This window comes from Anabrus simplex, chromosome 12, assembly GCF_040414725.1.
Source record: "Anabrus simplex isolate iqAnaSimp1 chromosome 12, ASM4041472v1, whole genome shotgun sequence".
NCBI classification, from domain to species: Eukaryota; Metazoa; Arthropoda; class Insecta; order Orthoptera; family Tettigoniidae; genus Anabrus; species Anabrus simplex.
The window spans coordinates 79,792,372-79,806,476 of NC_090276.1; the positions used below are offsets into that span (position 1 = coordinate 79,792,372).

The window sequence follows — 14,105 nt, forward strand, 5'->3', positions numbered from 1 at the left end:
AAGTGGTACTTTCTGAGCTGTCAGCGGAGAGATAGTGTGGAATGACATTGGTAGGATGTTAAAAGGTTTGTTTTTTTCACCTATTCAATACATATAAGTTTTATAAATTAGGAATTTATTGTAGATTCCACTTGAGACATGTTTCGCCCTTCATTGAGGGCATCATCAGTCAAAATATCACCTCAAGGTAAAAAATCAGGTAACTGGTTAGTAGTAGACATGTACAAATTATTACATATTATTAACAACATATAAAAATTAAGTATGGGAGAAATTTTTGCACAAAAGTGATGGTTGAACATGTAGGTTTAGATGAAAAGTCAGCACCAATGCCTAAAAATAACAAAGTAGAGTTCTGCAGTGGTGCTCTGGAGAAACAGTTGACGCAATCATATGAAAATAAAAAGTTTAAAAAATATTTACAATAAAACAATTAAGGGAGAAAAGGTGTAGTGTTTGGCATCATCAATACGGATAACAATGATTTTTATCACTTGCAATGACATTGGTAATCGAATAAGTTTGAGATCAAAATATGAAGATAAAGTTGAAATTCAAGAGGACAAACTAGGACAAATATTATTTTATATGAAGAGGAGTTAGTGATTGGAATAATTTACCATGGGAGATGTTTAATAAATTTAAAAATTCTTTGTAATTCTTGAAGAGAAGATGAGTAAACAACAGACAAAGTATCTGCCACCTGGGCAACTGCCCTAAATGCAGATCAGTGGTGACTGATGCGAATGACAGAAAACATGACCGACAAATGGTGAATAAGTTAATCTGAGAAGGACAACTGAATCAGAAAGTGATGTAACAAACCATATAGAGGGAAAAATATTCTAGACATAGTGCTAATAAAACCAAATGAGCACTATAGAAAAACTGATCATGAAGATCATTTCTGTTGTAGTTGAAAATAAATGTGAGAGAATAGAATGCTGCAAGACTATTAGGCAATATCATAAGGTTGATAAGAGAGACAGAGGGGAGTTAAAAAAAAAATTATGATTAGTTAAAAATGGTGAATGAAAATATAAACGGACTATGGGATGGGTTTAACTAATTGTTGGGGAGTTTGAAAACAGGTATGGTATTTTTCTAAAGTGGTAAGTAATGGTATAGACACACTGTATTATAACAGAGGTGCAGGTTAGAAAGAAATAGGAATATATGAGGAAGTAAGGAGAGACTGAAAGAACTTACTAGGAAATTTAATTTAGCAAGAAAAGTCAGCTAAGGTTAACATGATGACAAGCATAATTGACAGCCATATGAATTTTAGTGAGTACCGTACCGTAATGGATGGGTATGTATAGGTACTTTAAGGCAGACACAAGTTCCAGGATGGACATTCCAGGGAAAATTAATGAACTAGGAGAAAGCATAAGAATTCAGTTAGCAATATGCAAAGATAGTTGGATGTAAGATTAATTTCCAGGTTGAGGAGGTGACTAATACAGGCAAAGTAGTGGAATTTACCTATTATAATAAAGACATTTTCCAAAAAGGTACAAAAGCCATTAAAAAAAAAGCAGCTGGCTTTATTAAGAATTCAGGGTAATTACTAGAAATATGCTGCCAGATCGGAAATATTTCTTTACTGTTTGTAAGAAGGAGCTCTGGCCCCACTGTATAAAAGAAAAGGGTGATGAACATAAGGCAGATAATTACAGGCCGGCCTGCTTAACATGTGTTGCATATAAGCTCTGGTTTGATAGAAGGCTGTACACGTTTAGGAAAAGTTATTCCAGTGAGGCTCAACTTGTAGGATTCCAACATGATATAGCAGATAATTTAGATTCAGGTAGAATGGACTATATGTATCCATCCGTGGTCGTGGTGTTTATTGTTTTAAAAGGAACTGGGCAACCATCCTCTATTAACACGAATCAGAGGGAAGAGATTCGACACTTCGAAAAAAGAAGGTAGCGGCCAAAGGAAGGTGAGGGCCATGAAGACTGGTAAAGTGAAAGTCTCTCTAGACCTCAAAAACCTAATACCACTGGGTCAGAAAAGAACAAGAAATGACCAAGGGAGATTGGATAGGATAAATGAAAGTGAAGAACTTGGTGTGTAAGTAAAGGGAAGCAATGCCAGGACTCAGCCAAAGTCACCACGGTCGTCAACCCGTGCTTGCAAGTTTAAGAGTTCCTGGGCTCCTTTTAGTTGCCACTTATGGCTGACAGGGGATGCCATGGGTGCATTCTATTGCCCCCACCCACAGGAGGTATTGATTCAAGGATTTTGACAGGGTAGATCATTAGAGATTACTGACGAAAATGATGGCTAATGGACAAAAGAGTGGTTGAATGGGTGGCTAAATTTCTAGAAAGAACTCACAGAATTAGAGTAGTTGAAGCATTACCTGATCCTGAAATGGTTATCTGGAATCAAAGATAAGGCTTTTTTTGCTAATGACGTTACACTGTATGTATTAAATAAGCTGCAGGTTTGTAAGCGACTACAAAAAGAGATCAACAATGTTGTGAGATGGACAGGAGACAAGGGTATGATGGTAAATGGGATGAAAAGTCTGGTTGTAATTTTCACAAAGAGGAAAAGTCCTCTCAGATTTAATTACTCTGTTGATCAGGTGACAGTACCTCATGGGGATCACGGTCTAGGTCTTAATATAAGGAAAGATCTTCATTCATGAATGAGATAGTACATAAAGGTTACACATGAGGGTATTTAAGGGTTATAGTAAGGAGGTAAACCAGAGGGCATATACAATAAGTCTCTGGTAAGACCCCCAATCAGAGGATGGTTTCACTGTGTGAGACTCCCACCAGGATTACTTGATACAAAAACTGGAGAAGATCCAAAGGAAAGCAGCATAATTTCTTCTGATAATTTCCGACAAAGGAGTAGTTTTTGAATATGTTGGAAAGAAAAGACCTGGGAGTAAGGAGACGAGATGCTCGACTAAGCGGCATGCTCTGAGCTGTCAGCAGAGAGATGGCGTGTGACGGGTTTACTGGTGGTTAGAAACCCCATGGAAATTTTATAAAAGAAAATAAACGGAAACTGATTGTAAACACATGAAAGTCGACTCAATGGGGTGGCTCTTTTTAACAATCATAGATACATAATTGTAAAACCAACAGATATCTTGAATATGTCTTCTAAGAAGCCTCGAAAGTTGGATTTTAGATTTAAACTGAACATGCCATTCGCTGTAAAACTGCTGAGCTTGATCGTATTGTTTTTTCTGTATTTTAATGTAAGATTCTGTAGTGTACTGCAATCTGAATATCAACGTAATTCATTTGTATTAATGTCTTTATGATGACACTCAAGCATGCCCAAGCACCTTAATTATGTTCTATCATAATTTTGCAACTTTAAGCACCCTCCCATAAGTTGATCTGCTACTGGAGTGTAATGGCATTAGTAGACAAATAAGCTTGGAGAGGAGCTTTTAAAGGTAGGATAGATCATAATATGAGGATAACGTTGGAATTCAAGAGGACAAATTAGGGCAAATAATTTATAAGACGACGAGTTACGGATTGGATCAATTTATCATGGGAAATGTTTGATAGATTTCCGAGTTCTTTGAAATCATTGAAGAAAATACTAGGTAAAATGATAGGGAATCTTCCAATCGGGCTACAGCTCTAAATGCAGATCATTCACCATGGGCTTAATAGAACCCTTCATAATTCATCAGTTATATTATCATGTATAAGAAACTCCCCTAACCTCGTTTTTTTCTGCTAACATAGCTTGAAATGTCGAATACCTTATGCAAAACTATCGGTTACGTAAATCTAAACTTGGATTTCTGTGTAACAACCTGAAATAATTCCATAATTATTAACGAGGTCTATAAAAACTCTGCATCGGTTTTCTGAGCAACTCGACCTGAAATCATTCATAGTAAATCGAAAAAAGAATCGTATCCTTTCGTATTCGAGTTTTAATTATTAGTGTGTTAAATTTAATTCTTCTGTTTTAGGTTATCAGACAAACGTATATAGTGACATAAATAGGCTGGATTCGATCACTGACGATCAGCTGATCATCGTAAACAAACTAATCGCGAAGTCGCCATCACCAAAGCAAGGAATTATGGGAATAAAAAGCGGCCAGGGCCATAGACTCTGAGAATGCGTTGTGATTGGCCAGGTCGTATTATCGCAGTGTTATACCGAGACGCTTGTCGCGTAAGTTGGCTATAACTTCTCGCTGTCTTGAATTATGGGAACGACATTTCATTGCTCTAATCTTCAGCCAATGGCAGAGTCCATTCGCCCACCGTCAGCCATGATTACTATGTTACTTATCCTGGGGTGCCTTATCGGGAGTTATACCCAAACAAATATTAAAAATTATTCACCCGAACGTATTGACCACATGTTAAACACAATTCAAACAACAACTTTTCCCTCCACTTACGCAAAACCAATTATTAATCAATTGTCTATTTACTACGAATCATACCAGATGGCAGCACTTTCGTGAAAGGCTGAGGCCATCAGCAGCCATACTTTTCAAGAATGCATTCTGAGAAACATAGAAAATATTGCATCCCCCCCCCCCCTTTCTTTATATTTTTCTAAGGGTTTCTTCTTATTTTTAAAAGTACATTTTACCACAAAATTTGAGCAAGATGTACATTATGCCATATACGATCCAAGAGTCGGACCTTACACCTTACGAGAAAGGCCAAATACCATAGCCTGTTTGACGTTCCAGACCATACGGTTGTTCACCCTGGTAGGGGACGATGACCTAATTTCTAGCGTTGGTGTCGGTGCTGTGTGTATGCGAAATAGATATCTGCGATGCTATATAATATTTATCGAGTAAACTAACTATATGTTATGGTGAAAAACAAATCCTTCGTAATACAAAAGGGGAAAAATAACGTTGAATTGTAGGAAGGAATTCTATTCATATCATATTCCGGAATTACTACCTCCATTATTATCGCAAATACTATGGAATATATATTGACGTTCAATATAGAAGTTATCTTTGGGAAATATAGAATCGCTAAAATATAATTTTTGGGAGTTCCTACAAAGGGAACTTTTATCTCTAAATAAGCAATCTGACGGTATTTGAAGAGCTTAATTAAAGGTATCTGAGTACCTGGGAATTGACTCAACGAATCAAAGTAGAGCTGGCAACGGTAGGAGCGGAGCAGTTGTTTTCGCTCGTCCTCCGGAGACCTCCGGTAGACTCGACGTTAGCCCCTGACGGGACGTACTCGGGCTCCACCTGAATACCACGGCCGAACCCTTACGGAGCAGGCCGAAGATTTCCGAACAGCGCACAGGCTTTGAATTGACAATGCAAAAGAACGAACTGTAGGAGATCTGCAGAACGAACGAACGAACGAACTGAACTGAACTGAACTATAGTAGTGTAGTGTTTATTAGGTACACTACGAATTCATACGAAGAGAACCGGGCAGTGACGATTTCGTGTTGACAGCGGGAAAGTGTGTTTGTTGACAGCGGGAAAGTGTGTTTTTTGTACGAGTGGTTTGAGTGTATATTTTCGAATATCTACTTGTGCATAGTGTTCGCTACTGTACCTGTGTGATTAGTGTATTTCGTTTGGTGTGCCCAGCTATAGTGTGTATTTAGTTACGTGCCGCGTGTGTAGTTTTTATTCAGTTAGGTAGGCCTACTTACATAGCGTTATAATGAGCAACGTTAAGCAATACTCGTGTTCTGAATGTGGTAAAAGCTATGAGTATAATAAAAATCTTAGGAAACATGTTTCTAAAGCCCATCCAGAGAAACTAGATGAAATTGCGCCTTGTTTAAAGGGCGAGACATCTCTTCCGCACCAGTGTAAATTTTGTGATAAACAATTCACACACAGTTATAATTTAAAACGCCACGAGCGTCAGTGCCACACAAACTTAATTGGAGGACCTGAGACAGAGGATAAACAATTTCCTTCTTTCTCAAGCTTCCTAGATTGGAAACAGCACATTGAAAGCCAAACATGTTCACAGTATGTAAAGAAAAGGGGTTCTTACACTGCAACAGATAACACAAAGAGACATTACTATGTGTGTCATCGATCAGGCTTTTTTGTGTCTGAAAGTAAAGGCATCAGGCACCTGAAGCTTCAGGGAAGCAACAAAGTTGATGAGATCTGTCCAGCAAGTATTCGACTAATTGAACATGAAAATGGAATGTGTGAAGTAAAATATGTTCCCACTCACAGAGGTCATCAAAATGATCTAAGCCATCTTGCCCTCACAGGTGTAGAGAGGAAAACATTAGCAACAGATATTGCCAACCAGATTCCCTTTCAAGCTATTCTGGACAAAATTCGTGAATCTGTAACAGACCCAAAGCTTGAAAGAATTCATTTAATCACAAAACAGGATTTGTATAATATTGAGCGTAGTTTTAACTTGAGCTCTAAATCTGTCAGACATCAGGAGGATGGTACAAGTGTTGAGGCCTGGGTCAATGAAGTAAATTCAGGTGACAGTCCCTGTGTATTATTCTATAAACCTCAGGGGACCACCAGTGAAAAGCATCCAAACCTCAGAAGTGATGACTTTGTTTTAATTATTATGAACAGTGCTCAGAGTGAAATATTAAAGAAATATGGTAGTGACTGTATATGCACTGATGGAACACATGGGCTTAATAGCTACGGGTTTGAGTTAATAACGCTTTTAGTTCTGGATGACTTGAGACAGGGCTTTCCTTGTGCATTTCTGATTTCCAATAGAAGTGACCAGGAAATATTGTCTCTATTTTTCACCTACATTAAGAATGAGGTTGGTTGTGTATCCCCAAAGGTCTTCATGTCCGATTTGGCAGAAGCCTTCTACAATGCTTGGAATGCAGTCATGGGACCTGCAACCATGAGATTATTCTGCTCATGGCATGTTGACAGAGCATGGAGGAAGAATATTCAGACCAAAGTAAATGGGAGGGAAAAACAAGGAAATGTTTATAAAATTCTGCGAACAATAATGCAAGAGACAGATTCAGTTGCTTTTGAAAGAATGCTTCCTGCCGTAATGAGTAATTTAACAGATGATCCTGACACCCACGAGTTTGCTGTATACTTCCAAAATAACTACACAAGAAATGTAAGATCCTGGGCGTATTGTTACCGCCTTAATAGTGGACTTAATACAAATATGCACATTGAGAGGATGCATGGTGCAATTAAGTACATATACTTGCATGGGAAAAGCGTGAAGAGATTAGATAAGGCGATATATGCATTAATGTGCTTTGTGAGAGACAAGCTCTTTGATAGGTTAATTGTGCTGAATAAGGGAAAACTGACAAGTAAGATGAAGGACATAAGACGGAGACATAAATGTAGCCTTGAGGTCAACAAAGACTTGATAATGAAAGAAGATACTCATTGGACAGTACCATCATCTTCAGATATTATGCAGGTGTATGTTGTTCAAGAAAATGATATTTCCTGCAACTGCAGTTTAGTATGCGATGACTGCAACACATGCATTCACCAGTATGCATGTACGTGTATAGACTCCAGTGTGAAATGGAATATGTGTAAACACATTCATTCCATTTGCCAACTGAAAAAGACCCAGGCAAATCAACAAGCAAGAGAAAATGACAGCACTGAACATCCAGTTCTGAATGTTGAAAGAGAAATTGTTGTTGACGAGGAAGCAGAAATACTGGCTCAAGTAAGCAGGAAAAGACCACCTGAAGAATATCTGCAAAATGAGAAAGATAAATCAAAGCAGAGGCTCATGGCTGTAGTGGATGGAATTTCAACCCCTCATGAAATGGAGGTCTTGAAACGGCACACAGTATCTTTGGAAGCAACAATTAATGCAGTACGCACTCAGGAGAGGCATGCACCCTTCCCCCAAGAGACTGATTCTCAGAAGAGAAATATTGTGCCACAGAGGAGATTGTTTTCAACAAAAAAGAAGAGATCACCACCACAACAAACGCTGACTAAACCCGAAGATACAGAAGTTGAAAGCATTACCATTTCACTCCTTCAACAAAATTAGGTTTGGGAGTGAATGGGCTGGTCATGTACATACAACCATTAATAGTGATAAAGAGTGTGTTTATTTTGTGACAAGAGAAGCTTCTAAATAGAGTTTCATAATAATTTTTACATATACTCTTATTTGGTGCTTTCACTTTTATGTGTATTTCCTTTGTTTGATTTACATGTTAACAATAAAGTAAAGTGAAGCAAGCTATCAGGATTATATCTCATAGGACTATCCTGCTGTAAAAAAAGGTAAGCATCGAATACAATTTTTTTTTCAGAAATCTAAAATAATAATAGGAGGTGGAAGGCTGTGTTAATTGCATGCTATAGACCTATATTTGTGTATAATATAAGGGGGTGTACTTAATTCAGAGAGGCTAACAGACTGAATGCTGAAAGGCATAACTGTCTATGATGGTGTAATGTATGTTATTTTAATGAACATCAGTTTTTATTATATTGGTAAGGCGAGTAGTTATATGCTTGTTTACCCAGTTTGCAACTGAGTAATTATGATATGAAATGAAATGTGAATAGTATAACTAATAACACGGCTTTCTTAATTTACAGGTCAAGGCAGTAAAGTGTTTGGAAGATGTTGTACTGGCGGATACTTTTAAAAATTTGAGAGAAAGACAAATAAAATTATGTGTTGTCCTGTTGCCATAGCTGTTCAGATCTATTAGGTAAGGTATATTTGTACTGTATTTGTGTAAATGGAAGTATGAATCCCGAATACCTGTTACTGTTACAAAAACTCTAATTTTGTACCAATGCATAATTTTTTTTCATTTTAGGTTGAAACTTTCCCTAAGATTTTAGAGGTCTTAGGCATCCTGCAGGAGATGTAATGCTTCAGAAAAGTTACCATTCCATTCTGCTGTTGAGTACAGAAAGTCAAACTCTTCTGGTTTTGAAGAAAGGTGAAATAACCCAATTTTGAACATTTCAATTATTAGTAATCCCACCAAAAATGTTTGGCAAATGTGTCCCACACTGGAAAGGTAATTATGAACCCGATGGTCAATTTTCAAGTTTCCTAGCAGTGGCATCAGTTCAAAATTTGTATGGCTAAGAATGTATCCCAAGGGAAAAGAGCTGGAGTTTGTGGAAGGAATTTTGAATCCTCACTTGTGTTGAATGTGGAACTTATAAAGACAGTGATGGCTTGCAGTAGACTTATCCTCAAAATGGAGCTGTATTGCTTCCTGGTGCAGTCCCAACTTTGTTTCCAAACAGTTTGCAGTATTTGTAAATATCTATTCTGCTTACCAGCCAAGATTCTGAGCTCATTGAGAAAATTTATTTCTGGAATAAGAAATGGAAGAACGCCACTGACAGCAAGAAGACATAATTGGGAACTTTGAATTGCTTTCACTAAAGTTTGAATTGAGACTATTTAGTGAGCCAGAAATATGGTACTTTGGCAAATGTGGTTGTGTGTTATCAGTTGGACAGTGGTAAGTTTCCTACTGTTGAAGTATGTATTACTGTGAATATCGATTTAACTGTGGAATTGTACAGTGATGGCTGTATTATGCTTGTTGAAGATCTCTCTGATATTATGGGTAGCATTGGATAAGGCAAGTGGTCACAATTTGAAAATCTGGTATTGAAATATGAAAACAGGCAATGTCAGGCCCCTTGCAAATATTCAAGGATTTCATTAACAATAGTGATATATAATGGAAGATATACATGACCAAGGGGCTATGATCAGAAAATGTGATGTCGTCATTGACAAATTTCATCGTTTGCTTCTGTCAGAAAATGATAAGAGTATTCAGTTCACATAATGATGTGTACATTTTTTTAATTTATGCAGTCAGCTTGTTACTATCGTACATTAAGAGCAAATTCATTTCTGACACTACCACACCCCAGAACATGTGAGCAATGATTTTCTTGAATGTTATTTGTTTAGAATCCCAATCAAAACTTCGGTTTGCTAAAGTCTGCCATTACTAAACTAAATACAAGTGGAAAACATGTGGCTTCTCTTGTCACAAATAAACACACTCATTCTCACATTGCAGCTGTGATGCATAGTATACAGGCTATTTATTCCCAACACTAATGTTGCTGAAGGAATAAAATTGTAATGGCTAAATGGGCTTAGTCAGTGTTTGTTGTGGGGGGTGATGTTCTTTTTTTGTTGAAAACAATGTCTTCTGTGGTACAATATTCCTCTTCTTAGAAGCATTCTCTTTGGGTTGTATTGTTTCCAAAGATGCTATGTGCAGTTCCAAGACCTCCATTTTTTGTGGTGTTTAAATTCCATCCACTAATATATATATATATTTTTTTTTTTTTTCATTTTGCAGATATTCCTCAGGTGGTCTTTTCTTCCTTACTTGGGCCAGTTTTTCTGCTTTTTCATCACCAAGTTCTTTTTCAACATTTACAACTGGGTGTTCAGTGCTGTCATCTTCTCTTGCTTGTTGATTTGCCTGGGTCTGTTTCAGTTGGCAGATGGAATGAATGTGTTTACACATATTCCATTTCACACTGGAGTCTATACATGTACATGCATACTGGTGAATGCATGTGTTGCAGTCATCGCATACTAAACTGCAGTTGCAGGAAATATCATTTTCTTGAACAACATACACCTGCATAATATCTGAAGATGATGGTACTGTCCAATGAATATCTTCTTTCATTATCAAGTCTTTGTTGACCTCAAGGCTACATTTGTCTCCGTCTTATGTCCTTCATCTTACTTGTCAGTTTTCCCTTATTCAGCACAATTAACCTATCAAAGAGCTTGTCTCTCACAAAGCACATTAATGCATATATCGCCTTATCTAATCTCTTCACGCTTTTCCCATGCAAGTATATGTACTTAATTGCACCATGCATCCTCTCAATGTGCATATTTGTATTAAGTCCACTATTAAGGCGGTAACAATACGCCCAGGATCTTACATTTCTTGTGTAGTTATTTTGGAAGTATACAGCAAACTCGTGGGTGTCAGGATCATCTGTTAAATTACTCATTACGGCAGGAAGCATTCTTTCAAAAGCAACTGAATCTGTCTCTTGCATTATTGTTCGCAGAATTTTATAAACATTTCCTTGTTTTTCCCTCCCATTTACTTTGGTCTGAATATTCTTCCTCCATGCTCTGTCAACATGCCATGAGCAGAATAATCTCATGGTTGCAGGTCCCATGACTGCATTCCAAGCATTGTAGAAGGCTTCTGCCAAATCGGACATGAAGACCTTTGGGGATACACAACCAACCTCATTCTTAATGTAGGTGAAAAATAGAGACAATATTTCCTGGTCACTTCTATTGGAAATCAGAAATGCACAAGGAAAGCCCTGTCTCAAGTCATCCAGAACTAAAAGCGTTATTAACTCAAACCCGTAGCTATTAAGCCCATGTGTTCCATCAGTGCATATACAGTCACTACCATATTTCTTTAATATTTCACTCTGAGCACTGTTCATAATAATTAAAACAAAGTCATCACTTCTGAGGTTTGGATGCTTTTCACTGGTGGTCCCCTGAGGTTTATAGAATAATACACAGGGACTGTCACCTGAATTTACTTCATTGACCCAGGCCTCAACACTTGTACCATCCTCCTGATGTCTGACATATTTAGAACTCAAGTTAAAACTACCCTCAATATTATACAAATACTGTTTTGTGATTAAATGAATTCTTTCAAGCTTTGAGTCTGTTACAGATTCACGAATTTTGTCCAGAATAGCTTGAAAGGGAATCTGGTTGGCAATATCTGTTGCTAATGTTTTCCTCTCTACATCTTTGAGGGCAAGATGGCTTAGATCATTTTGATGACCTTTGTGAGTGGGAACATATTTTACTTCACACATTCCATTTTCATGTTCAATTAGTCGAATACTTGCTGGACAGATCTCATCAACTTTGTTGCTTCCCTGAAGCTTCAGGTGCCTGATGCCTTTACTTTCAGACACAAAAAAGCCTGATCGATGACACACATAGTAATGTCTCTTTGTGTTATCTGTTGCAGTGTAAGAACCCCTTTTCTTTACATACTGTGAACATGTTTGTCTTTCAATGTGCTGTTTCCAATCTAGGAAGCTTGAGAAAGAAGGAAATTGTTTATCCTCTGTCTCAGGTCCTCCATTTGAGTTTGTGTGGCACTGACGCTCGTGGCGTTTTAAATTATAACTGTGTGTGAATTGTTTATCACAAAATTTACACTGGTGCGGAAGAGATGTCTTGTCCTTTAAACAAGGTGCAATTTCATCTAGTTTCTCTGGATGGGCTTTAGAAACATGTTTCCTAAGATTTTTATTATACTCATCGCTTTTACCACATTCAGAACACGAGTATTGCTTAACGTTGCTCATTATAACGCTATGTAAGTAGGCCTACTTACAGTGAAGAAAAACTAAATAAACATGCGGCACGTAACTAAATACACACTATAGCTGGGCTCACGAAATGAAATACACAAAATTCATTAGTTTGATGATGATGATGTTTGTTGTTTAAAGGGCCCTAACAGCTACGGCACAGCCCAAAATTCACTAGTACAGTAGGCATGAAATGAGAGAAAATAACCACTGTCCACAAATTCAGATTAACTAAATATAAATACCAACCACATGAAGAAACTATATATTTGCTGATAAGAAGCATAAGTGCTGTGGTTTTGGCAGGAAACAATGATAAAAGCAATATATGATAGACAGCAGTGGGTAGAACAGAATGGCTTGGAATTGACAATGGACGAAAAGAAGAGACTGTGTTGTCACATTTCCCATTAATTATGGTGAGAGATGACATCATAAAGGCAGCAAGTGAAGATTATGGAAGGGAAATAATGTTTGCGGATGAAGTTGTGATCTGAGGAGAAGGTGAAATGAAATGGCGTATGGCTTTTAGTGCCGGGAGTGTCCGAGGACATGTTCGGCTCGCCTAGTGCAGGTCTTTTGATTTGACTCCCGTAGGCGACCTGCGCGTCGTGATGAGGATGAAATGATGATGAAGACTACACACACACCCAGCCCCCGTGGCAGAGAAATTAACCAATCAAGGTTAAAATTACCGACCCTGCCGGGAATCGAACCCGGGACCCCTGTGACCAAAGGCCAGCACGCTAACCATTTAGCCATGGAGTCGGACTGAGGAGAAGGTGAGGAGGAGGTACAGAAACAGCTTAATGTACTAAATAGAAAAATTGAACAAGTCAGATTTGAGGATCAACGTACACAGTGATGGTGTTTTTTGTTTTAAGAAGTACATATCAATGTAGAGATTAGCAAGACAATAGTTTTGAGTAGTGGAAGTAAAGAAGGAAAAGGAGCTGTCAAAATTGGGGACAGAAATAATGTGTGTTGTGATAGTAGCCAGTTCATTATTTACTAGTGCAATGTAAGTTGAGGACTGTGAGGTGGTAACTAGGTTGAACTGGTAATTCATTATTTGAAAGTGGTGTAACTGAAGAACTGCTGTCATATTATGTTATTTTGCATTACCAGTACTTGTAATTGCTGTAACTGATAAGCTGTTGCGATAGTAGGTTTATTTACTGGTGTAATGTAATTCATGGACTGTTGAGGTAATAGTATGTTATTGTTTATTACTTACTAGAAAAAATGTACAATAGTACTTTTGAGGTTATTGTCCATTATTTAGTACGGGTTCTTTCACTCAAAGTAGGGCCGGCCAGTTGGTCGGCGCAGCACACTGGGTAGATGGGCGAGCTGAAGCCAGAAATGTGTAGATGCAGGTGGAGGGCATTTTTAACATCTTCTGTGATAAGGTGAAAAATGATTTTACTTTGATTCTGCATTATAATGTGTGCTGTTATTTACATGCGATTCATCAGGCGCTCTTCCATCCCCAAGCTTAGCGAGTTGCCATGTGCTCGTCTGAACTTCAGCTCGCCCATCCACCCACTGCACTGCGCCGACCGGCCCCACTTTGAGTGTAAGGCCCTGTAGTACAATGTAACTGATGAGATTATTGTCCATTGAGGTGATACTAGGTTATACCAGCAGTTCATTATTTGAAAGTGCTTTAACAGAAGGACTGTTGTGATAGTTAGTTATTGTTCATTACTTGAAAATGCTTAGCTGTTGTGATACTAAGTTATTGTTCCTTGGTAGATGCA

The 14,105-nt window shown here is 37.8% G+C and overlaps 2 protein-coding genes across 2 annotated transcripts; one reads left to right on the forward strand and one right to left on the reverse strand.

Annotated features, from left to right (window-relative positions):
- Positions 1-6,049: 6,049 nt before the first annotated feature.
- Positions 6,050-7,999, forward strand: LOC136864814 (uncharacterized; the record flags this gene model as incomplete). Its single annotated transcript, XM_067142278.2, has 2 exons — positions 6,050-7,289; positions 7,392-7,999. Coding segments are annotated over 2 exons (1,848 nt in total), but the record flags the coding sequence as incomplete, so codon positions are not given.
- Positions 8,000-8,816: 817 nt separating this feature from the next.
- On the reverse strand, positions 8,817-11,952 carry LOC137502808 (uncharacterized; the record flags this gene model as incomplete). Its single annotated transcript, XM_068229816.1, has 3 exons — positions 8,817-8,825; positions 10,344-10,612; positions 10,713-11,952. Coding segments are annotated over 3 exons (1,518 nt in total), but the record flags the coding sequence as incomplete, so codon positions are not given.
- Positions 11,953-14,105: the final 2,153 nt, after the last annotated feature.